The 27,575-nt window shown below is 39.0% G+C and overlaps 1 protein-coding gene across 2 annotated transcripts in view; it reads left to right on the top strand.

Moving 5' to 3' along the window:
• Nucleotides 1-27,575, top strand: part of Chrdl1 (chordin like 1) — a 105,370-nt gene that overhangs the window by 55,786 nt on the left and 22,009 nt on the right. Inside the window, exons 5-7 of one of the 2 annotated variants that reach the window (XM_029472938.1) lie at nucleotides 10,465-10,610; nucleotides 12,446-12,539; nucleotides 26,269-26,336. In XM_029472938.1, the coding sequence (XP_029328798.1) occupies nucleotides 10,465-10,610; nucleotides 12,446-12,539; nucleotides 26,269-26,336 (308 nt within the window). The remainder of the gene's footprint in view (nucleotides 1-10,464; nucleotides 10,611-12,445; nucleotides 12,540-26,268; nucleotides 26,337-27,575) is intronic. The other variant, XM_021153494.1, reaches the window with a different exon arrangement.

Below are 27,575 nucleotides of genomic sequence, written 5' to 3'. Positions count from 1 at the left end.
CAAACTCCCCACTGTCTCATCCAGATGCCTCACATTGTTTCTGCTGCTTGAGGGTACTGACTAATTTGTCCATTTCAAAGGGGCATTACCCTTCCAAAAAAATTCCCAGTTCCCAAAGGATTAGAACTAACGGAGTAATAGTAGAACTCATTTAGGGAATTTATTTGGGGGAAAGAGAAAGGCAGAGAGTGACACATGGTACCACAAACCTGTCATTAGCAATTACAAATCATGCATAGCAGCTTTAACATTTTCGTTGCTACTGCTACGGCAGTTAAGATACCTCTTGAGAATTAGAAAACATAAAGACACATAGTTTAGCAACAAAGCAATAATAAGCAACTGCCACTTTCACGGGAGAAAGGGTTTTTTGTTGTTTGTGTTTGTTTATTCTCTTTTAGCCTACATATTACAAGGGCAGATGACCATTTGAGATGGAAAATTTGGCCTCTGAAAACAAATTGGTGTCATTTCAAACTGCTTCAGTTGTTGGATTGGGCTTCTGGGGGACTGTCTCCAGCCCTCCTGTTTTTTTGATCCTGACTTCTAGTCCTTGTTTTGGCACTACAGCTTTGTGTCCCATTTGTATCTTGGGGCTTTCCTTCCATGTGTCAAAAGAAAAAGGATTTCCAGTTTCCTCCTGGAGGAAACCCTCGGAGATTTGTGTAATGAGATTAAATTAGTTCATGAGCTGAATAATGCAGCTGATGAGCAAAGTGGAAGAAATCTGGACAGTGAAGAACAAAGAGGTTCCCTCTGAAGCCTGAGCTATGACGAGGCTCCATCAGTAAATGCCCTCAGCCCACACAAGGCTGCTCTCAGATGTGCATCGCTGAGGATGCAGAGAATGTAGAGCAAGTCTAGTGCAGAGATTGGTACTACTGAAGCACCCAAGCTTTCTTTTTCAGCACCGGAGGCTCCACTTTTGCATCATGTAATAACCTGAATCCGACAACAACCCATTGACCATTTTCCCAGAAGGATACATGTGCTGTCACACACTCAAAACTTCAGCAACTCACTTCATAATGACATTTGGAAGTCATGATTTACCCCTTGAATTTGAGTTTTAAATGAAGAGCCATTTGGCGCCTGGATGTGTATGTTTACATATTCATTGAATGAAAAATGGACTTTGTACATTCAAGCACATACCACTTTTGTTCCTTCGTGTTATTTCGTTTCCATGCTAAAGCTAACAGGAGATGGAGAAAGAGAAGACATGGGCCATATTTTCTTTGTAGTTATTGATTATTTTGAAAATAATATAGCTGTGGCCTGTGAGATCACACATAGGGACACAGGCAATGAAGCCTAGCAACCTGAATTCCATCCCCAGAGACTGTAAATTGTCATCTAACCTCCACTATATGTACAGTATGGTGTGTGTGCATCCCCCCCCCCATATACCTGATATCACGTGTTGTGCATTAGGAAGAATAGGAAGAGACAGATCATTTGCATTGCTGCAAGACATCAAAAAATGAGTTTAGTAGACCCTAAGGGCTAAGGAGGATATGAATAAGCAAAGGGCAGTCTGTGGGGGTGTTTGGTTTTAGCATGAGTCAGAGCAGAGTTGGCGTTGGCAAGAGGTGTAAGGGAGCAGGGGCCTACCAGGAGAGCATTCTTCAGCTCAATGGCATATCCTCAGGGGAAGCACATTTGAGATATGTGTCATGCCACTGGCTGGGATGCTCCTCCATCTGGGCAGGTTTGGCTTTGGGTGCTCATCCACAAGCCAGTTGATGAGCAGTAGCCCTGCCAGGCCCTCACTGTTACCGGAAAGGCAGCTGGTCACCAGCTCAGGCGCCCTTGCTGATCTAACAGAACTTGAATGGGAAATAGTAAGCTCTCAACTCTTATCTAGTCTGCTAGAACAGACTCAGTCCCTGGTTTCCACTTTACCTTCAGATGAAGTGCCGTCCATAAAGTGGAGGGAACCATAGTCAATGGGCACTTGGTATGGTTTACTGCACTCTAGCACTTTAAAAAAAAAAAAAAAAAAAAAAAAAAAAAAAAAAAAAAGGTCTCTGGGAATAAGATGAGCCCTGCCATGTGGAAACAAGTAAACCATGAGTCCCCCCGACAAATGTACATATACAGTTACAGCAAAGTTTTCAAAACAGAACCCGGAGAGGCAGAGCTGCAGCAGCCTCATCACTCAGCAAGCCAGTCCCCAAGCCAAACTCAGAACACCCGAAATGCCACCAAAGCCCAAATCTGTGCCCAGTCTGAAAACACCTCTCACTTCCAGCCTCCCCAGCCTTCTGCCTGACAAGAAGGCATATCAGGCAGGGTCAGCTACTGCCTGACATCAGCGGAAGCACGAACAGGAATGGGGTGAAAGACAACCTGCAGATGGAGGCCGGATGAGGAAGGGAGAAGTGGGATTTAAGCAGGGTGTGAGCTTTCAGCGCCCTCTTTCCTGCTCTTCTCTCCAGCTGCAGCAGCAGAGGACTGTTTCCCCTCACTCGGCACCTTCTTGCTTGGGACAGGGTGTTGTGTCTGTCTGTTTAACTGAAGAGTGATTTACCAAATCTGCTCCAGGAATTTCCTGGCCTGGGACCCCCACTGGGGGGTTGGGCCTGGGGTGCGAGCTGAGAGGCCACTTGTCTTGCTGAAGGTGTGCACACAGAGTCTCTTGAAACTTTCCATGTAGGAATATCTTCCCTGCATCAGTCTCTTTGTTTAATTCAGCACTGTATCAGTTGTACTCCATTTCCCAAGGCAGATACTAGGGATAGTGGGAAAAAACTATGGCACAGGATTAGATGCCCCCCCCCCCCAAATCTATCCTTGGCTGGACTCCATATATTTTACTATGTTATCCTATTTCACTTCCTCTCTGTCACTAGGGAGTGTCCCATTTTGCCACCCATTTGTCTTCATTGTAGCATGTACAGCACATATGTTTTCTTCTGTACCATTTTTTATCGAAATATTTTCACATACTATAAAATTCACCCTTTTAAAATATACAGTCTAATGAGTATTAACATATCCTTAATTGAAACCAACACAATTATCTCATTTCTGAATATTTTCATCTTGCCCAAAGAGGTTCCATACTTACTAACAGATACTATATTCTGACTCCTATCCCCAGGTCCTGGCATCTACTAATTTAATTTCTGTCTTTTCAGATTGATATTTTCAATTCATTTTATAGAAGTGGAGTCATAAATGTAGTATTTTGGAACTCAGTTTTTTCCTTTAGTGTATTTTTTGATATTACTGTCTTGGTTTGGAAGAGGTTTATAACACTTCAAAACAGGCTTGTGTTAAACGGTCTATTGTAGCCCAGTCTGGCTTCAAACTTTTAACAATCCTCCTAACTCAAACCTTTGAATACTACAATTAACATTCAACTCACTTATACATTGTAAAGAAACTTTTATGTATTCTTTGACAATTTCATGTTTCTATATAACTTGATCATATCCACCCAAACTCCCCATCCCATCTTCCATGGTGTTTCCTAGGCCTTTGAGGGGTAGTTGATATACATGTCCCTATGAGCTAAGCACTCAACAGTCACTTACCAGTAATGCTACTATACAACCAGAAGCAAAAACCATCAAAAGCCTTCTCTTACTAAAGTTGAAAACAAAACTAATCTATGAGCATAAATGTAAGTATTTATTAGGCTGTTTGGCAACATGTTCATTTTGCAAAACACTGGTAGTAGGTTCCCCACTAGGGATTATGGCCCACTTAACCAAGGGCTTTGGCCAGGTAGACAATAGTAGACACAGGTTTCTCGCTCCGTAGCAGGTCTTAAAGACAATCAGAAAGGAATTAGTTAATTAGAAACATCAGTGGCAGTCTACCCTGTTGGATTCTGATTCTACTCACCTCCGTGCACATCAAGTGAAGAAGTAGTTAGGTGAGACTTCTTGGGAGAGGTGAGATGAGAGCTTGATCATGATTGGAGGGAAGTAAGATGATAGGTAAATGGAGAAATAGAGCAGAATCCTAAACTGAGCATTTTCATGCAAGCCTTTCTGGAAAGCAGTTCAGATACTGATTATAAACAAGATGAAGTTCAACATAATCAATACTCATCTTTGTTTACCAATTCCCCAAGATATACGGACGGAAAGGGCATTGGAATTGATAGCTTAAGTGCATTGAGAGGGTGGGAATGAGAAGTTAAATTTTGTTTCTCTTCCTTGGCTGTGGGAACCACCCACAGTGACAAATACATTTGTGGCAATTCTGACCCTTAAATCCTCCTGTTTGAGCACTCTAGTGATCCAAAGCAGAATCTAGCATGTGGGTGTGATAAGTGCCTTTAGCCAGAAAACAAATGTTGGGACAGAAATGACATTTGTCAAATTGGGGAGATGGCTCATCCAGTAAGACCACTTACTACACAAACATAAGAGGAGCTGAGTTCAAGTCTAAAAACTCTACTTAAAAACCCATTTGTGGTCACAAACACTTATAATTCTAGGGCTGTTGGGGCCAGAGACAGGAGGATAGCAGAGAACTGATGGCTGTCAGCCTACTTCCAGGCTCAATGAAAGACCTGTCTCAAGGGAAGAAGACAGAGTGCTATAGCACATATTCCTCTGGCCTCTATTCCACCACACAGTTGTGTATACCCACATACATATACATATGCATGCATAAAACACAAGCAACACAGAGAGACAAATACTAACCCCAACTTGGCTATCAACACTTAACCTGACCACAATGTACATCCTTCTGCTCCTCCTCTCACTACACTATCACTTTGTCTGTGTCATAGGTTATTTCCTACAAGTATCCTAACTTGGGCCTTTCATTCTACTTAGACTAAGACTTAATAGGCCCACTCAGATTTACACAATGACACATGGAATAGCCCTCACTCACACTTTTCCTAAGGATGCTGAATTAGTGGGGGTAGGAGAAATGCCCAGTTGCTGAACTAAGACTGCAAAAGTGTACTTATCTGTTTCACAAGTAAGAATAGAGCTAGGCTATAAGTGGCCAGTTTTGTAGGATGGAATTATGAACTCTTGGAAGAGACCCAAATGATTATCTTATCTAACCCATAGCCTTCAAATTGAATCTTTAGAAACATTGTCTCTAAGATAATCTTTGAATGAGAAATAGATTTGTATCATTCAAGAACTTGAATTCATATGAAAGTTTATTTATATATGATTATATATCTATGTATATCTAAACACACATATATATATATACATATATATATGTATATTTAATTCAGACTATCCCACATAAAATCATTTATCTCTCCACAACACATAATTCCTTCATAAGTATTATGGCTTTCTTGTGTAGCTTTCCTTAAGGAATAGAAGTGAATATGAATAGCTACTCTTTAAAGAATATTATCTAATGCATAAAATATAGTATAGAGTTCATAGTCATTTTATACCTTCTTATTTTTTTCATAATCTCTGTTAAGTCTTTTCATTTTCATATTCTCTCTCTATCCTGACATCTTGCCTCCTGAAGTGGCCTGAATATATTCTGGTACTTTATCAGTGAAATATCACAAAAGCAGAAGTTATATTCAAGCTCACTCATGACAAATAGAGTATAAATGAGAATAAGGGCAACAGAAAGAGTGCCCTGGTCCTTGTGATTAGCAAGAATCTTTGGAAGTCCTAAGAAGCTTTGTACTCATTTCATGACACTCTGAATTTGCACGTCTCCTAACCTAGAGACTGCTTTTTCTGGGTAGCCAAGAATATCCTCAGTACCCATAATCAGCCACCAAACCCAGATACTATTGCATATGCCAGAAAGATTTTGCTGAAGGGACCCTGTTATAGCTGTCTCGTATGAGGTTATGCCAGTGCCTGACAAATACAGAAGTGGATGCTCACAGTCATCTATAAGATGGAACACAGGGCCCCCAATGCAGAAGCTAGAGAAAGCACCCAAGGAGCTGAAGGGGTCTGCAGCCCTATAGGTGGATCAACAATATGAACTAACCAGTACCCCGGAGCTCTTGTCTCTAGCTGCATATGTATCGAAAGATGGCCTAGTCGGCCATCACTGGAAAGAGAGGCCCCTTGGTCTTGCAAACTTTATATGCCCCAGTACAGGGGAATGCCAGGGCCAAGAAGTGGGAGTGGGTGGGTAGGGGAGCAGGGTAGGGAGAGCGTATAGGGAACTTTCAGGATAGCATTTGAAATGTAAATAAAGAAAATATCTTTTTTTAAAAAAAAAGAATATCCTCAGTAAGAGAAGAGCAGCCTGGTGGTGAGGAGAATAGGGAAGAGAGCAACCAGCATGAAGGATTTGACTTCCAGCGAGTTCAGAGAACAATAGTACCAGGCAGGAAAAGAATGATGTACTACAGAGTTTTGGGTAACATTTTCCAGGCACTCTGAAGACAAAGACAAAGGTTAAAAGAAATAAAAGACTGTGACACGATTATTCTCACTAAGATATCAATGGTAGTGTCTTAGCTTAAGGGACTTTTCCTAGGAAGATTCAATGCATACACATCTATCTGCCTCAGAAAAGGAACCCACAGTGGAACACAGCAGCAATTATACCATAGTTCAACTTGATCAACTGATGAGTTCTCACTGAGGTTACTAACAGGAGTGTTGGTAAAGCTTTACTCACAGGAGCAGAGATGACTTGAAGGCGTTGGTAATATATATTTTAAAAATCAACAATAAAAAAGAAAGGCAACATGGGTGACAACACTCACCAAAGCCACATCCTTGGATCTCTTTGCAAAACTTGCATGCAATGCAGCAAGTCCAGGAATCCCTTTTCTGCCACTATGTGGTCAGCAGCATCTCTTCCTCCATTCTCTTCCTCCGTTGTTTACTGTTTAAATATAAAAGGGCAGGGGCTTTCAGAATTTTATAAGTATCAGCCTTCCTAGACATGTGACAACCTCCTGAGGCTTACCTCGTTCTGGAAGGTTTTGATTCCCCGGAAAGACTGTTAGATTGCAAAATCTAACTGCAAAGTGACAACCACTTAGGCAGCAGGATAACTCTCCAATAGCAAGCAGTATTTTAGACTTCAGTAAGAGCAAAAGTAGTAATAAATATTTAAAGTAAGGAAGTCTTCTCTAAGCATCTCAGAAAATATAGCTCTGTTCATTTATAAGGTCATTCCTTGTGTAACGCGAGGGAAATGGTTTCTTTTCTAGCCCATTTGTAACAATATGTCTCAATGCTGGTCTGATTTCTTCATGGTGTCTTTTTTCCACTACTTTTCATAGTGTTTTGTGGGAATTTAAGTAGAAACAGGGGACATAGTGAGACTAGAAGCTATGCAGCCTGGATACTTTTATTGTAGTATTCTCCTGAGGGGTCCTGGAGCCAGCTTGGGTTTACACTGATTTCCTGCCAGTTTTCAGCTAGGAGCACTGAATATGTTCCAAAGATAGTTGGTTCAAAGCCCAGCCACCTCAGAAAATCTGGGAAAGGAGAGGATAGAGACTGGGGTGGCTTTTCTTGCTTATGTGGTTGGGAGGCATGCTGTGTTGGCCCTATAAAGATTTAAGAAGAGATTTGAGACATGTGCCCCATTCTTAGATAGAAAAAAAACCCCACAAACAAGGAAAAGTGGCTTATGCAACATGACAGGGAATTGAGAGTGGGATGCATTTATGATTCATAGATACTATTCTAAGACTTTAGCACCTGTTTGTGAAAATAACGCACACTGGAAGGCAGAAAAAAACTATTTGTGAGTCTACTCTCCTACTGAGCAGCTCTGTAACATGTGTCAAATACTTTGGGGTTATTTGTGACTTCATTTTCACAATTCTCTCCTCCAAACCATTAAGAATATTAGAAGAGTAAAACCAAAGATACTGTGAGCGTTTTGTAACTTAATAATTGGTGGAAGCTTGACTATTTCTCTCGTTTGCTTTGATTTCTATTCTCCCTGTCTTCTGCTGCCTCCCCATATTCTGTTGAGTAGATTAGTAGACTCCAGTGCCATACTACTCATAAGACTGCAAAGGAGACTGTAAAGCTTATACATCCAGTAGGAAACTTATCTGTGCAGGTACCCTGCCACTGGTGCCATTGAAGGCCCAGTTGAAATGAAGCCACATTCTTTTGAGGCTAAATATTTCCAAAGGTTTTGTGAGCATGTGTGTGTGTGTGTGTGTGTGTGTTCCAAAGATATACCAGCTTCTGTGAGAGTCATGGCAAATATTGTTTTGTAGGTCATTGTATGTTTCCTTCACCACAAAATGCTGAGATTTGGAATAATTAGAACCCAGGGGGAAAATGGCCCCGCTCCTGTCCTTTCCCCCAAAGAGTTCCACTCATTTCTGCCAGCTGCAGCTGTCGGCTTGTATGCACACATGGGCAGGGCCAGGGACTCATGGCCCAGACAGAAAGTCAATTAGTATGAAATAAAATCCTTCTTAAAGCTTTCTTGTTTTTAAGACAAAATTCAGAAACTATCCTGACATGCTCTAAGGGTCATGGATAAGTAATTAAATTGGAGGGAAGAACAAGTCAAGGTCAGATCAACATACAGAAAAGTAGAAAACTGAGCTTTTAGCCAAATCATTGAAGTTGATGAAAAGTGCAGTTTTCTGGGCATTTTAGGACACAGTAAGGCAACATAGCTCTCATGGTTTGTTGGTTTGTGGTCTTGTTTTAATTAAATGACCCTTTGCTTGCCATGGGTTTTAAGTGATTGGCATTTTTCTTGGTAGTGAATAAGAAGGAATTTCAGAATCAGATATCAGTCAGTATCCTGGTGCTGCCAGTCACAGGTTGTGTGTCCTTGGACAGATAAATTATTTTTTGTGGTGCCACACATCAAATTTGAAGGCATGCACTCTACCACTGAACTATGCTACAAACTCGAGTCATTAAATTTCTTAATTCTTGATTTCTTCATATATAAAATTGTCATGATCATGTATACATCAGAAAGTTATGGCTGAAAAACAATGAAATAATGTACTTAAAAACTCCACATGCATAATGTCCACTTAGGACTCAATAAATGTTATCTATTTTTATATTATGATAATGATGACAGGCATTGTTATTATTAGCCTTTATCATTTTTACCACATCTTGAGAATGTCAGTTTGTTTTTAACAGTTATAGTGATGTGTAATTTATCCACATAAAGTGGACTCTTATTCCTTGTATTCTTTGCCGATAAAATCACCCTACTCCCTAAGCCTCTCTCTAAAGAAACCCACAGCTCCTGCTATTTCACCTTTCCCACCATCCTATAGCAAAAACGTTCCATACATCAATGATTAGTGACCTTGGAATATAATCATTATTATTTTAGTGTATATTCTCTGTGTGTGCATGTATATATGAGGAGAGAGACAGAGATAAAGAGAGACAGAGAGACAGAGGCAGAGATCAAGAGCATACATCCTCATGCAATACAGAATATACTAAAGAAAACCCAGTGAAAAAGTTCCAGAGATCATTCCCTGTAAGCTCACTCACTGAGTGAATTGTCTGCTCTATGACAGTTGTGTGCTAGACTCTGTCAAGTAGAAATACATGAAAGATTTTGATTCAGTATTCAAGAAATAATGCATACACACATGTAAATAGGCTGACAGAAGGTGAAATTTAGTTTCAGGACACAGTGTATTTTGAGTCTTCTTTTTGCTGTTTACTAATTTTGTTACTTCGCGTAAGTCAATCTCATGATGTGCTTCTCTTCATTGAGAAATGAAGGTAAGAACCTAACATGATTGGCATAGGTGGTTCTAAATCTCACTTTCAATAACGTGTCTGCAGCCTCTTTGTAATGGTTTGCTATGTGACCCTAGTCCACAGACACACATTCCAGTAACATTCAAGGTGCAGATTATGTGCTTTAAACATCAGGTGCCTTGAGAGGTCCACAGGGCTAGCTGGAGTCTTTGCACAACCTTGCAGAGAAAAAGAGAGGAGAGTTGAACCTTTATAGGCAAGGACTTCAGCAGGTAGAAAAGAGTGAAAGTTGAAGGCTGTCTCAGTGGAGGAATTAATAAGTAACAACCACAGAGACCAGTAGAAGTTAATGCGAATACATGAGAACCTATATAAAACATTACAAGGGATATTGTTTCCAGACCAGTTACAACAGACAATAGATGATTCTTCTGAAGGCCTAAGAGAATACTAGAAGGCCTTAGAATACTAGTAGTATGGTAGTATGGACTCCTATTAGGGAAGTCAATATCTTATCCATGCTGGACCTAGCATAAGTTCTATTAAGGCAAGGCCTTGTCCTGATTTCTCTACTGCTTACAGTAGTACTTGGCACATAGCAAGTGTTCAATGAATTCTAAGAAGACTAGATGGTCAGCTGTGATTTTTCTATGGCTGTTTTAACCTCTGGTGCAAGGACTGTGTTTTATCTCCCTCCGTGTAGTACTGCCCCACCTGCTGTCAAGACTTCTGAAGTTTGTTGCAGTGATGCCAATACTTGATATGTCTTGTTCGTTTGTTTGTTTGTTTGTTTTCCCCCTCCACTCTGTTCCAGAAGACTCCTTACCACCAGGGAACAATAAGGTGACCAGCAAGTCATGCGAATACAATGGAACCACTTACCAACATGGAGAACTGTTCATGGCTGAAGGGCTCTTTCAGAACCGGCAACCCAATCAGTGCAGTCAGTGTAGCTGCTCGGTAAGACCCTGCCTCTCAATGGCCCTGCCACTACGTCCCCAGAGAGGGAAATAGCTGCCTCTGCATCTGTGTTTTCGCTGAAGCTGACACTAGAAGGTGTCTGAATAAAGATGAGTTGTATTGAAATTGTAAGCCTCTTTGCCTGTCCAAGTTTTCAACAAGTGTCAAGGAGGTCCAAATCAATCATAGTCAAGGCTTACAGCCATAAGAGTGCTAAACTGAGCAAAGATGAGCTGTTTGATTTAATCAGCATGGACTTTTCCTAAGTGTTCATACCACCTAGCCCTTCACCTAAAGGATTCATAGCTATTGAAGTCTTAGGGATGCCATAGGTACAACACTACTATTGCTCTAGGACCACTTGATCCAGTTTGCAAGAAAACTTGGCATCTCTTTGTTCCTATCCTATTTCTAGGGCACTTCATCACTGGAACATATCTATATTCTTTTCATCTTATTACTAATAGGTAGTCATTCCCAATTTTCTGCAAAGAGAGAATTATGTCAATATCTGATCACAATGATTCCAATTCTCTGTCACTGTGTATGATATATAAATAAAGTATAGCAACTAAATCCATTCCTAATTGTTCAGTACAGAATGTTAGACCAAACATTAAAATAGAGTACATATGTAGAATGAAGAACAAGAGGGACAATCAATGGATTCTTAGAGCTAGTGGACTCTGGGAATGGGGGCATAAGTTTTAAGGACATGGATTCTAGTAGGTGACTCATTCTCCAGGGAAAATATTCCTTATGCCTCTAAGTATATATGAATAGTAAAAATGGACTCAGTGGCTTTCAAAAAAAAAAAAGGACAAAACATTAGGAGGGGTTGGGGATGGGAGTGAATTGGGGAGAGTTAGGGGAAAGTTGGATATGATCAAAATACATTAGATTCGTGCATGAAATTCTCAGGGTTAGTAAAATAGTATGCTTTTAAGAAAATAAAGTATTAGCAGGCGAGGCTAGAAGATTGCCTCAAGTTTGAGAATAAGCTGAGCTGCACAGAAAGAACTTGCCTCAGAAATGACAACAAAAAGATAAACAAAAATGAAACTGGAAGGAACTTAGAAACATCTTTACTAATCAGCAGAGGCAATAAACATTGGATAATCAAGAGAAATGATAGAATCTCTTCCAGTTGGGATTTTTAGGGAAAACACGGTATAGGTATCTTAGTAATGTGGGAGAATATTATTGTGACACTGTTTCTCTAATGGCCTTTCTGGTCTTAGTAGCACGTGTATCCAAGGACAAACCACAAAGTTTAAGGGATAACATTTAAAAGGTAATATTTTAGAAAACTGGATTCATTTAAATAACAGATACAACTCTGAAGTGAAATGGTTCCTCTCCTTTACTTAGCATGGGACTGAGCTCTGGAAACAAAAATACTCTGTTTTGGTTTTGAAAGAAGACTGGTGATTTTTTTAAATAGTTGCTAGAGCACAAAGTCTCACTTCCATCCACTCTCTACAGCCAGCTTGAGATATGACAAGGACCAAAGAAATGGTAAAAAATAAGAGAGAGGAAGAGGATTGTGAGGGTTTCGAGGCTGACAACATTCCTCCAGGAACACTGTTTCCTTGAGCCAGGATACCTGACAAAGATTGTGAACTCTTTGGAGAGTTCATCTCTTTCATGAAGAGATAGGAAGTGACGAATGAAATAGTGCACAGTGAAATGAAGAGGAGTCTAAAACTAACTCTAAGAGAGAGAGCATTGCCATGTTCTGAGTCCCCACTATATCCCTGGTACTGAGGTAATTCCTGACAAATACTTAGCTCACATCATCTAGAAGTAATTCTCCCATTCCTTTTCCTTGGCAGGAGGGGAATGTATACTGTGGTCTCAAGACTTGCCCCAAACTGACCTGTGCATTCCCAGTCTCTGTTCCAGATTCTTGCTGCCGAGTCTGCAGAGGTAAGTGTCCTATATCCCAAGGATCTGAATACTGCCATCCTAAGTAGCAGAATTTAGGAAAAAGCAAAATATCTGTTCAGTCTCTCAGTCTTTGTTGATAGAAATGCTCTTGAATTATATAACAAATGGACTCATCATCACCTCAAACTAGTCTTTTCTTCATTGGTGTCTATTTGGGGCCTTCCCGTGGTACTGTATTTCCTTTCTAGGCTCCTGGGCTCATACTCATTCACCTTTAACTTGTCCTTTGTTGCCTCTTCTCAAATTACCAAATCTCCCAACAGGCCTTTCTAGTCCTTCCCAGTAGCAAAAGTAATGTTTTCTTCTTTAGCTGTACGCAATCAATGAATGTATTAAGCATCTCCTATGTGCTAAATTAAAACTAAACCATGCCCGAGGCTATGCATATAATAAATGCATATGAGATATTGCTAGACTGTTTGTTATCTTTCCATGAATTACAAAAAGGAACCCCATACTTAGGACACTCTATTGTCATTTTCCAGAAAGTCCCTATACCTTCTGTTTTGTCACCCTGGGTCAGGACACAACCTATGCAGCCATAGCAAAGATACATTCTTTTCCCTTTCAGAGCTCACATTTCATCGGAGAAGGTAAAAATAAATAAACAAGAAAATATTTATACACAGTATAAATATTATTAAGCTAATAAATAAAAAAGTATATTTTAAAATTCAGAGGTTTATGCTTTAGTTGTGAGTAAGGCACTGGATAGAGAATCTTGAAACTCAAACATGAAAGATGAAAAGTAGCCATCTATGCAAAGAGCCTGGGGAAGAGAATTCCAGACAGTGATGAAAAATAGTTCTAAAGCCCCAGAAAAGGAAGTGCTTGGAGCATTCCAGGAGTCTGAGGAACACTGTGGTTGGCATAAGGTAACTGTGGCTGAAACTGGCAAGAAATGTGATGGGGCTGAGGAGAAGAACAGAAGTTAGGACATGCAAGTTGTTAGTGCTCTGGGAAACCAGTGGAATCTTGTGAGCAAGAGCACTGCATGGTCCCACTGAAAAGGGCTCAGTGGCTCTTTTGTCCAGGTTGTAGTAAAGGGAGGCAATAATATAGGAGGAAAGGTTGGGAGAGTGACCTTTCCAACATGGAGGGAGGTCGTTTGCTCTGGGATCACAATGCAGAGTTGTTCTAAGTGCAGCCTGTGGGATCATGATGCTTCCGTTTCAGCCCAGTATGGCTCTTTTCTAGCTGCCTGACCACCATCAACCTGCCTAACAGTCTCTACAGTAAGGAAAATGGTTGTGGTATTTAAGTGGGATAATGGAATAAGGGGTCTAGGGTAGTGTCTTGCATAATCTGAGGAATCGATAATGAAGAGTAGACAAATGTGATATATATCTACCACATTGTTTTCAACTATGGACGTACATTGGAATTTTCATGGTGGTCTTAATCTCACACCAGAAGAAGGTAATTCTAACATGTCACCAGAGTTAAGAAGCACTGAATTAGAGGGAAAGGTTTTGTGATTCCCTTGATAAAGTAGAGAGATGAGCCATATACCTTAATTCCATCTTAATCTTTCAGAAGGATGTCCTTAACTATGTTATACCTGTATTTAAAAGTCTTTATCCTCACATATATCATACATACCAATATTTCTAACATAATTCTAAGCACAATTCCTGGATTCTCCTGAGTTTGTACATTTGTCCTCTGCTCTGGTTGTCAATGTTTCCATCTCATGAGGACCATGTTGATTCATGCCTGGATCACTAACTCCAATGACCTTGGAGTAGAACTCAACAGTCAATATTTAAACCGATCCATCATTGTTTCTTCAGGAAAAATGTAGTGTATGGGCCAGCACGTTGTTAAAATACTCCAAAGATCACTGAGGCCAGCCCTCAAGGAGAGTTTACTGTCTGCACTGTGTAATGACATTGAGCTTTCTGAAAGTCTGAAACCAAGATGAGTGGATATAAATGTAACCAACTTTAATATCTGATTTGTTGGTCAAGTAATTGTTCTGCTACCAGTGTATACTTGTTCCTTGCAACATACTACTTTCCCTGTCCTTGTAAGTCAATGTGGATTTGATTACAGTCTAATTATATTTTTCGCTTCAATAAGGTCATGCATCTTTCCCTACCTGTATCTCAGGGTGTGCACATGGGTGTGTATCTATGCATTGCCACAGTGTTGTTATTACATTTGATTCTGACCATAGAAATTGAGATATCATGCCCTTTCCTGTCCTTTGACCTTTGTTCCCATTTAATTTTAATATAGCCTAAAGTCCAAAAGTCCAGTATGCACAGAGATGTGCATGAGGTTGATGATATAGCCATCTGCTCATTCTAATTCCGTCATTAGGCTAAGATTATTTTATTTGAAAAGGGGGATACAAGAAATATAAACTGTCGAACAATTAACAAAAGAAAGACTTTGTGAAATAGAGTTTATTTCATCAAAGAAGCTATATGCTGCAGCAAATGGGCTCTCAAGACAGAAGGACACGGATTTGACATTATAGTACCACCATCTACACAGTTCCGTTGGACAAGACACTTAACCACCCAGAGCCTGGGCTCTCTCAGCTGTGACAATGAAGGATGTGATATTCGCCACCCACAGTGGTCGTAAAGATTAACTGCAATGCCATAGAGTGCTAGGATAAGACCTCATAGAGAGTGATTGTTTAAGAAGTGGCAATTATCCTGAAGTTAAGTAGAACTGACTCTTCTCGTGTTTGATAGATTTGCCTTTTATTTATTTAATCTACACAGACAGAGCTTTATTTCTAGTCCTTCTTGTGGGAACAGATCCTAGCACTGACTGTCTTCAATTCTCTTGTCATGATTTAAATTTTCCCTTTTAGTGAGTCCTCAGAAGCAGCAGATGAAAGCTCATTATTACTGATCATGTATTGTCCCTTCATATGCTTGACAATTCATTAAATTCTTCCTTTGGCATCTCTAGCCTAAATGCACCATTTTCTTTCATCTTTCTTTATAAAGACTAAATCCCCCACTTTTATAAAAATTGTTTTTTCTGTGCCTCCAATTTCTTTACATCTTTCAGTTGTATATAATGTGCTTGAAATGCCTTTGAAGTTCCCATTTCTGAAGCACCTAGTTATTTTTATCTGTTGAAATGATGTTTGTACAAAGGTGTATCTTGTAGAAGCATATTACTCACACAGCAGGGAACCCAGACACTTCTTCCTTATGCTGACCACCCTAACTGCAGGCCAAATACTGAAGGAAAAAAAACAACAACCATTTGAGTGCTGAACTTGCAAACCTTCATATAAAGGGCCCCATTGAAACAGCCTGTCTGCACTGTCACCAAACACTAATTCTCGCCTTTCTCCCTGGGTCAGAAGGCAATCCCAGACTCAGATTGAATCTCAGCCCCAGCCTCAGTTGTTTAGACATGTCTGTGAGCCTGGGACAGTCAGGAGAGTGTTGGCAGGGTGTGTGTCATTGCTGGCACCTCAGCAAACCTCATCTGGACTGGAAGCATAGTGAAAACAGCCGCTAGACCCATAAGGGAAACTTTATCAGAAGAAAACATCTCTTCAGAGATTGTACTACTGCCATATATGGGGAAGGCAGACCTCAAACTAAACCCACACCCAGCTTTCCCCCCACCATTTATCATTTCGGCTTCCCGTCTCCTGCCTATGTTGCCAAGTCAAAGGGGAAGGCTATGTACTTGGACCATGGACAAGGGAGAAGAACTTGGGATAAGCTGCTGAATGTATTCAAACGCAATCATGTATTTTATACATTGTGTGGATATATAACACTTACTACGTACAAGGCAGTATGTAAGTGCTTAAGTGTGGAGTAACTCACTTGATCTGTACAACAGTAGTGGAAACTTGTTTCATTCCTATTTCCACAGCTACAAAGTGGAGACTGAGACCCTAAGTGATCTTCTGCAGAGTGAGACTAAGAGGCAGAATCAAAAATTGAGCCTAGTCATTCTGATTCCAATGTCTCCAATTAGTAACCACCACAAAAACATCATTAAATGCTAAATTCTTCTCTTTCCCAAAAAAAGGAAAAAGTCCTAAGGGCAAGTTCAAAGCCTATTTTTGTCCACCATTTTCTCTCTAGTACTAAAATAGGGCAAGGTGCATAGTAGTTACTTGACAGTGTTCTTGTGAGTGAATGGAAGCAGATATCTACAGCCAAGATTCTTTGAGTATGAAGAGAGAGATGGAGGAGATGAGAACACCCCCCCCCCAGGTGTGAAGTGAGTAGATTGAGACCTTACAGAGAAGGGTGGGCAATACAACTTCCTTTTAAGAGGATTTACCAACACCATGTGCCATATATGTTCCTTTTCCTCCTTTACTGTCTTGCACCAAGAGACATTCTTGTCACAGTACTGTAAATGGGTCACAAACAGCTAGTGAGGCATTTACTAATTTGGGGCTCTGGAGTCAGCATGACTGGGTTCTCTTTTTTGGTTTCTCTTTGTTTGGTTTGCATCTTAGTCCCATGGATTCTTTCTCAAATCGTGTAACTTACAATATATATCATATACCACCAAGGGCAGGTGTTCTAAAAGTCAGTACCTGAAAGAAGGGAGAATTTGGTCCAGATAGTAGGACTGGGATCCCTGGAGGAAGTCCCTTCCATCAACTCCTGTGAGTTTCAGGTCACTTGTGCACTCCAGGGTGAAAAAAAGTAGAAGAACTGGTGAATCTTTTAATTTCTGATGCTACCATGAAGCTAGCACTGCGATCCATTCTGGCCCCCCTCCGCACCCTGTTGTCCTACATCGTATGTGGTCCCTTATACTTTAATTCACTGTTACTTGTTTGGGTAGGTGAATGAACAGGGTTGCTTGTTGCTTTGTTTTTGTTTTTTAAGCTTGAAAAGGAATGTCCCTCTATAGCCTAGGCTTGCCTCACATTTGTGATCCTCCTGCCTCAGTTTCCCTACTGCTAGGATTATGCACCATCACACCTCTTTGAAGAGCTTGGTTTGTTTGTAAAGGCTTTAAAACAATCTGGTCCTTCCTTTGCCTGCAACGCATCCCCATTTCATTGACAGGTCCTGTGGCCCAGACTATGTCATTTTCCCTTGTGCCACATATCTCTCTTCCACTTTTCCCACCACAAGCTTTAAATGATACCTCTTTTTCACCTATTAGAATGTAATCATTTTTTTCAGGAGCAGAGCTGAAACCACTGATTTGGGTTTTTTTTTTTTGAATAGTCTTTTTATTAATTACTTGGCAAATTCATATAGTAAATTTTGTTCATAATCACCCCCTTTGCCCTCTTATCCTTCTCCTCCTGAAGCCCTTCTTTACTACAATTCTCCCTCCTTTCCCCTTGCTGAGCAATTATCAGCAGTTATTGAAACACCACTTCTAATAGCTCTGACTAGTGCATCAGACATATTGACCTCCTTCTTTAACTAACTGTAGATCTTAGCCTGATCCCTACATGATGGTCCATCCTTTGTTGCTACCACACAATACCTGAGACGATGTCATTTCTGAAGTCAAGAGGTTTACCTCAGAGTTCTAGAGGTTGGAAATTTGAGATTGGGCTACTCTTTCTGTTAGAAATGCTTTTTTTTCCCCACCCATGGGGGGAAAAAGTGTGATAGAAAACTAGTAATTCCAGAAGCAAGAAAGAGTACAGAGAAGCTGAGCTGCTTTTTTTTTCCTCCTCTTACAAGAGGTCTCCAAACCACACCTTTCAACACCATCAGAACCAAATTTGTATGTAAGCTCTGACAAGGGCAAACATCTAAACTGTAGCAAAAGAGTTTAGCATTTAAAATAGTCTGATGTTCTCTTGTGTTGTTCATCGTTTCGTGTGTGTTGCCTTCTGAATCAGGCACTTCTGTAAGTAAAGGACCATCTTTGCTTACCTGGTTCTCCTAGCAAAGTATCGGCCATCTAGCTTGCTGATGAGGTTTCATAAAATCTAAGACAGGCACAATTACAAAAACTACGATTACAAATTCAGGTCCCATCATCTTGCTCATTCCAAGCTCATTGCTCCAAAGTTTTATTAGGTTTCAAAATGAAGGAAAATCCAGGCATGGTGGCACCTGCCTTTAATCCTAGCACCCAAGAGGCAGAAAACAGGCTGATCTCTGTGAAGTCTGAGTTTTAAGACAGCCAAAACTACAACATAGTGAGACCCTGTCTCAAAAACAAAACAGAACAGAACAAAACAAAACAGAACAGAACAGAACAGAACAGAACAGAACAGAACTGAAAGAAACACAGAGCCTCCTGAATCAGTCTTGGGTTATTACTACTTTGGCCCAGAAGGATATGTTGTCGATGGAAAACATTAGTTGAAAAGCAAACTCTGAGCTGTGGCTATAGCTCAGTGATAGAGCGCTTGCCTGACGTGTGGACGTGTCTAGGGTCTATCTCCAGCACTGTAATTTTTTTGGAAGCTAAAACCCATCTTGTGTAAGCAAAACTTTATGCCTCTTCACTAGCAGCTTTCCATTTCTCCTTCCGAAATGAGTAGGTAATGCATCCCTTAACTATCATCTCTACAGTTAACAATGGAGACTCATACCGTCTTAAAAGTCATTCCATCTTAAAAGTTTGTACTGAAATAAAATCATTCTTAACTTAGTGTATTCTCATCTATACTTGAAAACAATTGAAATGCCACATTTTCAAGGCTATGCAAAAGTCTGAGCGCTGTCAGTATTATCCTCTTAACAGTGCATCACTTCTGGTCAGGAATATGCAACCATATTAGAGATTTTTCCAGTGTTGCCTGCCCTTCCCTCACCCCCAACTCCCAACTAGAACCTTTACCTTCCATGGAAATTTTCTAGGTTGTTTTTGTTTTCTCTCCATTCATTGTTCTCAGAATTCATCCCTACATTATTACGAACTGTTTCAGGACTCCCATTCTTCTGACATCATGTTCCTTTTGGCATGTATCTCATTTCTATGCTATTGCTTCCTTTGGACAGTAGATGGGATACCATTGAGTTTAGTAGTCAAGTATTCTAATTGGCCATCTGAGATATTCTGTTAGGGTAATTAACATTCCAACCCTTTTGTAGAGGTTTGTTTGTTTTCTTTGGGGTTTTTTGTTTGTTTGTTTTTTGTTTGTTCTTTGTATAGCTTTTCTTCCCGTGATTGTGTTAGTGTAGTTATAAAAATGACAGATTCCTAGTACAGCAATTTTATAGCAATTATTTCTTTATGGGTGATTAAAGTCACTTTTTAGCCTCATTCTTTTTTAAAGTACTTCTAGAAATCCTCTAGCTGCGGATGTGTCCATTGCTCACATTAGAATAGTGTGACCTATTTACAGGAATCAGTCTGACCTCTTGGTCACCAACATGAGCAAATGGTAAGGAACTATGAAAGAACCTAAGCATGCTTATAAAATCTGAGCCATCTCCTGTATCATATGTATGTATAGGTATGTGCATATGTGTATATGCCTCTATCTTGTGTATCTATGGCTGTATGTCTGTGTATATGTGTTCATGTCCAGAACCTTAGCATCTGATGTTTTAGAAACAAAATGTTCCTTTTCCTGTATGGGGCTAAATTATCTCCTTATTAGGCTCTACTTGCCTAGTTGATTTAAACTCTTTCTTTTGTTAAATACCTATACATTTGTAGGAGTCACTGTAGCTTGGTTTTTTTTCCCCCACTCAGTCTATCTCAGCTGTTTTTGAGGAGATGGAGGAAAAATCAATGGAGAGAAAGGAATGGAGGAAGGGTAATAAACAGTGATCACATTGATAATCTCCATGTGCTAGGCACTGTTCCAAACATTTTCTATATATGCTAACTCATTTATTCTTCAACATACTTCAAGGTAGGCATTATTGCATCTGTTTTAATAATAAGAAAAATGGCACACAATGAGGTTGATGGATTTGTCCAAAGTCACACATGCAGAAAGAGGGAAAGCTTGGGTGTGCAGCCAGACTCTGCAGCTCCACTCCGCTCTCTTAGGCATTTAATATATGCCTCCTTTCAACTTGAGGAAATGAAGCAACTTTGAGAATTCTGTTATCTCTGAGGCTACTGAGAAATTTAGTCTATGTGATGATTCTGTCTCTAGGCAGAATATATATTATATATGATATATTATATATATCATATATATCATATAGTATATAGTATATATAACATATAATTATTATACATATTATATAATATATATATATATACTATATATCATATATAATATATATGGTACTCTGGGAAGCCATGATCCCATTTTTAATGACGAGTTTGGATATATTTAGCTATGTCACCATTGAAAGACTAAAGTGTTGGTCATGCGCACCAGGTCCTTACTGGTTGCTTTATCATATCTATGCCTCTGAAACTCAGCTACAAATGGGTTCACGCTCACAATGTGGTTTTATGAAAGCATTGTTCATCTTTCTGGGTAATTGCCTTGCACATAGCAGGTGGAGTTCTCATAATTGCTTTCTCTGGACTTGATCTTCCATTTTCCCTCAATAGTTCTTTCACTATCTGCCACTGTTCTGCTGTCAACTCATTCCTCTGAAAATCTGGAAATACCGCATCTGACCCTGATGATTCGTTTCTTAATGATGAGTAGAGTGATTATATAATTCACCACCTAAAACAGGCATTTCAGAAATCGAGAGATGAAGTCATCATAATTGTGCCTGACAGATAAAAAGAGACAATAAAACTAGGTTAGCCTAACTATAAGGGGCCTTATGACCATTGTACTTCTGATGTCCTAAGTGGTTCAGAAATGCCCACACACTGACATACTTTTCTGTTGGGGCTTATCTTCATAGGTCTATCAGAATCTCACTGTACATATAGTCTTTTGAGAGAGCAAAATTTGCTTCTTTGATCTACTCAAGCAAACCAGAGATTAATGGAAGCCGTGTAAGCTTTAAAGAGTCTGAGTTTAAACCTAGTTTTTGACCATTTTCTTTTTCAAAATCTTGTTTTCCATATCTCCCATTACCAGAAAGCCAAGCTATTCCAGTCCATAGGGTACCACTCAGAGTATAATTGAGATTTGAATGAACAACACATTTAGATTTTAAGGTTAAATGAATATTGTTTGACATAGACTACACTAGAGTTGTTTTTCATTTTTTGTTTAAAAAAATGGTTAAAATTACACCTTGTTTCTTCTCAGATTAACTTAGAATCCATCTGTCTCCATTAGAATCACTGTTCTCTTTTTCAAAGTAGTGGTTGAAAGAAAAAAAAACTCATATCACTCAAGACAAATTGTTCAGTGAAGTGGGAAAATGAGGCAGGTTCTTAGGATATTCATGCCTATTTTCCCCACGATATTAGAGCTAAGATTCTAAATGAATATGCAGTATCTAGTTTTAGTAATTAGACAGACACTAACCAGGTCTAGATAGCTAGTTTTAGACATACAAAAACCATTGCAGTCTGCCAATGTTGTCAACTATGTTAACTGAAGAGTTGAAACCTTTATCAGCTGTTTACTAAAGTGATAAAAGTTTAGGTTATATCATTCTGAAGATTTTTAAATCTCAAAGGTGGCAGAAATACTAGCAGTCTCTGATATATTTTATGGAAGGAAGGAAGGAATATTGCATATAGTAAAGAGTTTCTGTCTCTCTGTGTCTCTGTCACTCCATCTCTCTCTATGTCTCTCTGTGTCTCCATCTCTCTCTGTCTCTCTGTCTGTCTCTCTCTGTGTGTGTCTGTGTATGTGTGTGTGTCTGTGTGTGTGTCTGTGTGTGTGTGTGTGTTTGTGTGTGTGTGAGAGAAGTAATGGCTTGAGTACTTTTGTGAGTGGGTAAGATACTTCATTTTATGCACATGTACCCATTTGCAAGTGCACAGGCAGTGGCATGTTCATCTCACCCTGTTTTTACAGGGCATTAATCTTCTGCTGCCATTCTTGACACTGCCTTAGCTCATTTGCTTTGCCATCTTAAGTTTCTGTCTAGTTGTGACTGCATGCTTTTGTAATGCTTCTGCATTTTGGCTGGATCTTAAGTATTTAAAGGCTCTTTAATGAGAAACCCTTTCAAAACTCCAGTACCTTTCAAAACTGAACTTTGGAGATAGCTAGGCTAGGAAACCACTTGTTTGCTAATATCAGTCAGGAAAATCATTAAAAGTGAATTTGATGAAGAGAGCTGTGCTGTGATTTTTTTCTTCTGTAATTTATTTTCTCTCTTCAGCTACTCAGATCTGGCTTGGAGCCATATCATGTATCTTTATTACACTTCATTTTACCATTTGCTGGTAAATCCCTTTCTAGTTTCCAATCTCCTCTCTGGTCTTCCTTCATTTGGCTCAGACCTAACACTGCCAACTAAAACAGGGCCAAAAAAAATCTCAGTTTATCCCTACTCAGTCACTGTCAAGAACACTGAACACCTCTCCAGATTTTCAGGCTGACAATCATTTCATTCTCTGCTTTCTTCCTCCACAGTCATATTAACTACCAGTTCTCCCTTGGTCTTCAACCATGGGCCTCAGCTTTCCTCCTTGAGTAGTGTACAAGGATGCAGAGCCTGTGACGTCTCACTCCCATAGCTGCTTCCTGATGGTGCTCTGTAGTTGTAGTGATCCCAATCTAGTCTACACTCTGGTGTCTGAAGAAGCTTCTTGGGGTATCATTTGTACTAAAAGACCCTCTATCTAAAAATTAACAGCAGATTAGAAAGTGAATTCTTCAACCTGTTTTTTATTCCCCCATTTACAACCTCTCTTTAACTTCAAAAACACCCTACTCTCACCTTCCTTCTGCTCCCAATCCCCTTCTCTCCAATTACCAGCCCCTTCTTTTCCCAATCTGAAATTTGTCTTCAAACCATGCCTGCTGACTTCCTCCAGTGTGCAGCTTGCTGTTTCCAGAGTGCTGCTTCTTTGCAAATGTCATTTATTTCAGCTGAGGCATTCTGTCCACATCAGTGTCCCTGTGTCCCTGTAAACACTCTTAAGCCACCTCTAAATAGTGGGACATAGTTCATTTAAGATGCTTTTTCATGATTCCATCTGACTTGTTCATCTTCCCACTCATTATGACCTAAGCTGTTTTTCTAGCTGCTGATCTTTGTATGTTTTTAAACTATATCTTAAACTGATGTCCAGTCACTTCCAAATGCAGCATGAACATCTTGAGGGCAAGGGCCTGGCATGATTTCTCTCAGTTGCCATAGTATCAGACTTTCCACTTGTTCAGCATTCAGGGTGTGTTATTTGACTCTTCAGTATTATTTCCAGTCATACCTAACTCTCACTGTAGTCAGCCAGAGTTTCCACATAGGTCTTCATATAGTCATTGTCTATCTTCCTGTATTCTGCATCCACACAGGAAGAAAGTTGTTCTTCCAGCCACACACTTAATTTGGTATTTTTATTGAAGTTAAGTTCAGTTACATGTTAAGCCACTGACTGATATGCACTCAACAATATAGCAGCTGTTTCACCCCAGTTATTTTTAAATTCCTGTATGCATCCAACTCGATTGATGAGTTCATCAAAACCTAAATTACTGGCCCTCAGCCCATATTTTCTGATTCAGTAGGTCTGGGGTGGGATCCAAACTTTTGAGTGTCTAACAAATTCCCAGATGATGACAAGACCATACTTTGGAAAGTAGTGACCAAGAAGATACAAAAATAATCTGAGACACAATCTCTCATTTTAAGTAACTTACAGTTTGTCCATGAAGGACCAAGAAACATTTAGCAGTCAAAAATATTTATAATGATTTGTTATTCATTCATGTAGTAAAAGCTGAATAAATGCTATGTGTTAATTGCTATTGTCAGTAGTAATGTTACATCAATGATCAGGGTATGCAAAAAATCTTGATTTTCATTGTGGAATTATAATGGGAGAAAACAGAAAGTAAACAAAATATTTAAAGTGTAATGCACTTCTAAGTTCTCTGGGGAAAAAAGTGGATAAGAAATATCAGGGGGTTCAGAGGTTTCCCAGTTCCATCACTTGATGCTGATGCAGTCACAAATGACTAAGAGTAAACGATCCTCTTATAGGATGAACATGATTGTTCAGGAATGTTGCCTGAAGTTTGGGTGTTAATTTTCATAAACATTGGTTAACTATGAATAGCTATTTCTACTCTCTGAGCTTTGGTTTCTCCATCTGTTCCTTGTAACACATGGACAATTTGTGTCTGAAGTTCTCTACATTTCTAAAGGTGGAGGATACTAAGTAAATGATCTAGGAACTGTAGGTCAAGCCTGTAATCTTAACATGTGCAAAACTAACATAGGAGGCTATCAAAACAATCTTCAAGCCTTTTCCAGTGTTTGAAAAAAGTATATAATGTTTCTCACTAGTACTTAATGTATTGAATGAGTTAACATGTTATGATTTAGTTCCAAAGTTTTAAAATCCTGAAAGATAAAAACTCTGTCTTTTCTATAGTCTGTGTTATCCTATTCAATAGCTTGTTGGTGTTTAGCATAATATATATTAAATATACATTATCCACACACACATACTTACATATATGCTTGTGTGGTCATAAGTAACCAAAGCTCCTTGAAAAATTGTCCAATTTGTTTTGTGTTAATCAACTAATGAATATCTATATCTTTTGTATGCTTATGTTTCACAAAACCTTAATGTAACATCTTTCTCTTAAAAATACACACTCTTAGTTGGGTTTGGTGAGGCTCTCCTGTACTTCCAGGACTGAAGGCAGAGGAAGTGTCATGAGCTCCAGAACCACCTAAGCTATGTAGTGAGTCCCAGCTTAGCCACAACTACACAGGAAGATCCTGCCTTAAAACAAAACAGCGGCTTTTCTGGAAGAATTTAGTAATAGGGAGTTACTGTGCAAAGAATGGGTCCTATAGACCTAGAGAAAGGTGTCTCAGATCAACATAAAAGACAATGCTATGTCATTTTATTACTATAGCTCTATAATATAGCTTGAAATGTGGCATGATACTCCCCTTCTGAATTTTTCATTTTATTTAGGATTAGGCTTTCATGTGATTTTTAGAATTTTCCCTGCCTATCTGTCTGTGTAGGTCTCTGTACATGTTGGTGTTAATGTGTGTGTGTGTGTGTGTGTGAGAGAGAGAGAGAGAGAGAGAGAGAGAGAGAGAGAGAGAGAGAGAGAGAGAGAGAGAATAATAACTAAAGAAAAGGAGTTCATTAATTTGATAGCAAATGAGGAAGGACATTGGAGAAATCAGAGGGGAAGGGAAGAATGGAAATGTTGTAAGTAGAGCTCTCATATATAAATGTCTAAAGAAATATGAAAAAAAGACAGCATTTTGGATATTTCTTGTGTTAAATATTCTAATCATAGCAGTTTACTTTTCCTTTCAAATCAATTCATAGCTTCTCAGAGACATAATGGTGAACTTAAGTCTTGACCAATGAACATTTCAAAACTCACTGTAAACACAAGTTAAATACAATCTGCAAAATACTTAACTGTCACTAGAATAAAGTAAGCAAAAGCAATGATGATGACTATATGAAGGTAAAAAGGTATTATTTCCCCTTTTATATTCCAAGTTCTGGATAATGTTACCAGTTGATCTATGTAGAAAATGATAACTTTCTTCTAAGTTGTTTTGAATCATGAGGCCCACCCAGAGAAATTGTCTAGTGCTGTTTCTTGAAGGGTAGCCACAAGAGCTAAAATGCCTTGAGAACTTTAGAAACATGGCTTCAAAAAATGTGGCTGCATCAAAATGATCATTTTCCCTTCCATGTATATGTGATTCTCTCTTTATTCCTTTTTAATAAACAGGGGATGGAGAATTATCGTGGGAACATGCAGATGGTGATATCTTCAGGCAACCTGCCAACAGAGAAGCAGTAAGTGTGACAAGCTCCAACATTTCCACACTCGACAGTAGCTGGCCAAGCTTTGCTCCCCCCATAGCTATTAGTCTGTCAAATCCAAAAGAAGACCCACTTCTAACATCAATTTTCTCCCTCCTCAGAAAAATTAAATGATTTCATCACCAACTCGTAAACATTTATCATTGGTAATTGGGGCACGAACAGGAACACAATGCAGCCATGACCTTCTATGTCTGAAGTTGGGACTCTCTTAGAATGACCTGACAAGCCTGTACTTTCTGAGGAAGGCAATCACCATGACTGTTCTCAGTAGTGAAGACTTTCTGTGGCATTTTAACATAGTCCACGTTATCCTTTTGGTCAGATTCCTTAGAAACCTGAGACATCTTGGGTCAGGTAGATGAAAGAAAAGAAAAACTGTGGGCCAGATTATTCTCCCCTAATTTCTGTTAGAACAAATCTCAGAATAAGTGGGTATATATATATATATATATATATATATAATATATATATATATATATATATAATTTTATATTACACATTGTATTATAATATAGTATGATAGTAGGTATATTATCTATTATATTTAATATTTTCATGTATATTCCTATATACAGTAATAGTGTATGTTTAATCAATTAAGAAAATATACCACCTCTAAGAATGACTGTCTAAGAAGAGTTACCCCAACACCTTAAAATTTGAAAAGAAAATGTTCTAGCTCAAAGAATGAATCACATAACAGGACTTATAAAAGTTTTTCCAATGTACAATGGTGTTTGTCATTGCACACAAACAGGTGTTCAATGAACCCCCTACGTACGAACTATTTTCAAAACCCATTGCAGCATTGCTTACATAAGTTTAAATCAAATGAACATAAATATTTATCAATGTATGGTTGGCTACATACACCTAATTATTGGTATATAATAACATTGTTAGTAAAAATATAACACAGGTTGACAAGATGGCTCAGAAGGCCTTGGCAGCCAAACATGAGTTCTATCTTCAGGATCTGCATGGTGAAAGGAGAGAACCAACTTAAATGTTCCTCTAACCTCTACACACAAACATACCATTGTACATGTGTGAACACATACATACACACATTAAATAAGTAATAATTTTAAAATGTGAAGTTTTATCTAAATGTAGGATAACAGAAAGAAAAAAATCAGATATAATAAAACAAATGTAAAATTTGTATGTGCTTTTTAAAAAATGTATACATGAGAACTATCTGAAAGA

This window comes from Mus caroli, chromosome X (assembly GCF_900094665.2).
Source record: "Mus caroli chromosome X, CAROLI_EIJ_v1.1, whole genome shotgun sequence".
In the NCBI taxonomy this organism is placed as follows: Eukaryota; Metazoa; Chordata; class Mammalia; order Rodentia; family Muridae; genus Mus; species Mus caroli.
Note: the sequence above shows the minus strand (reverse complement) of the source record. Positions and strands in the feature narration are given on the sequence as shown.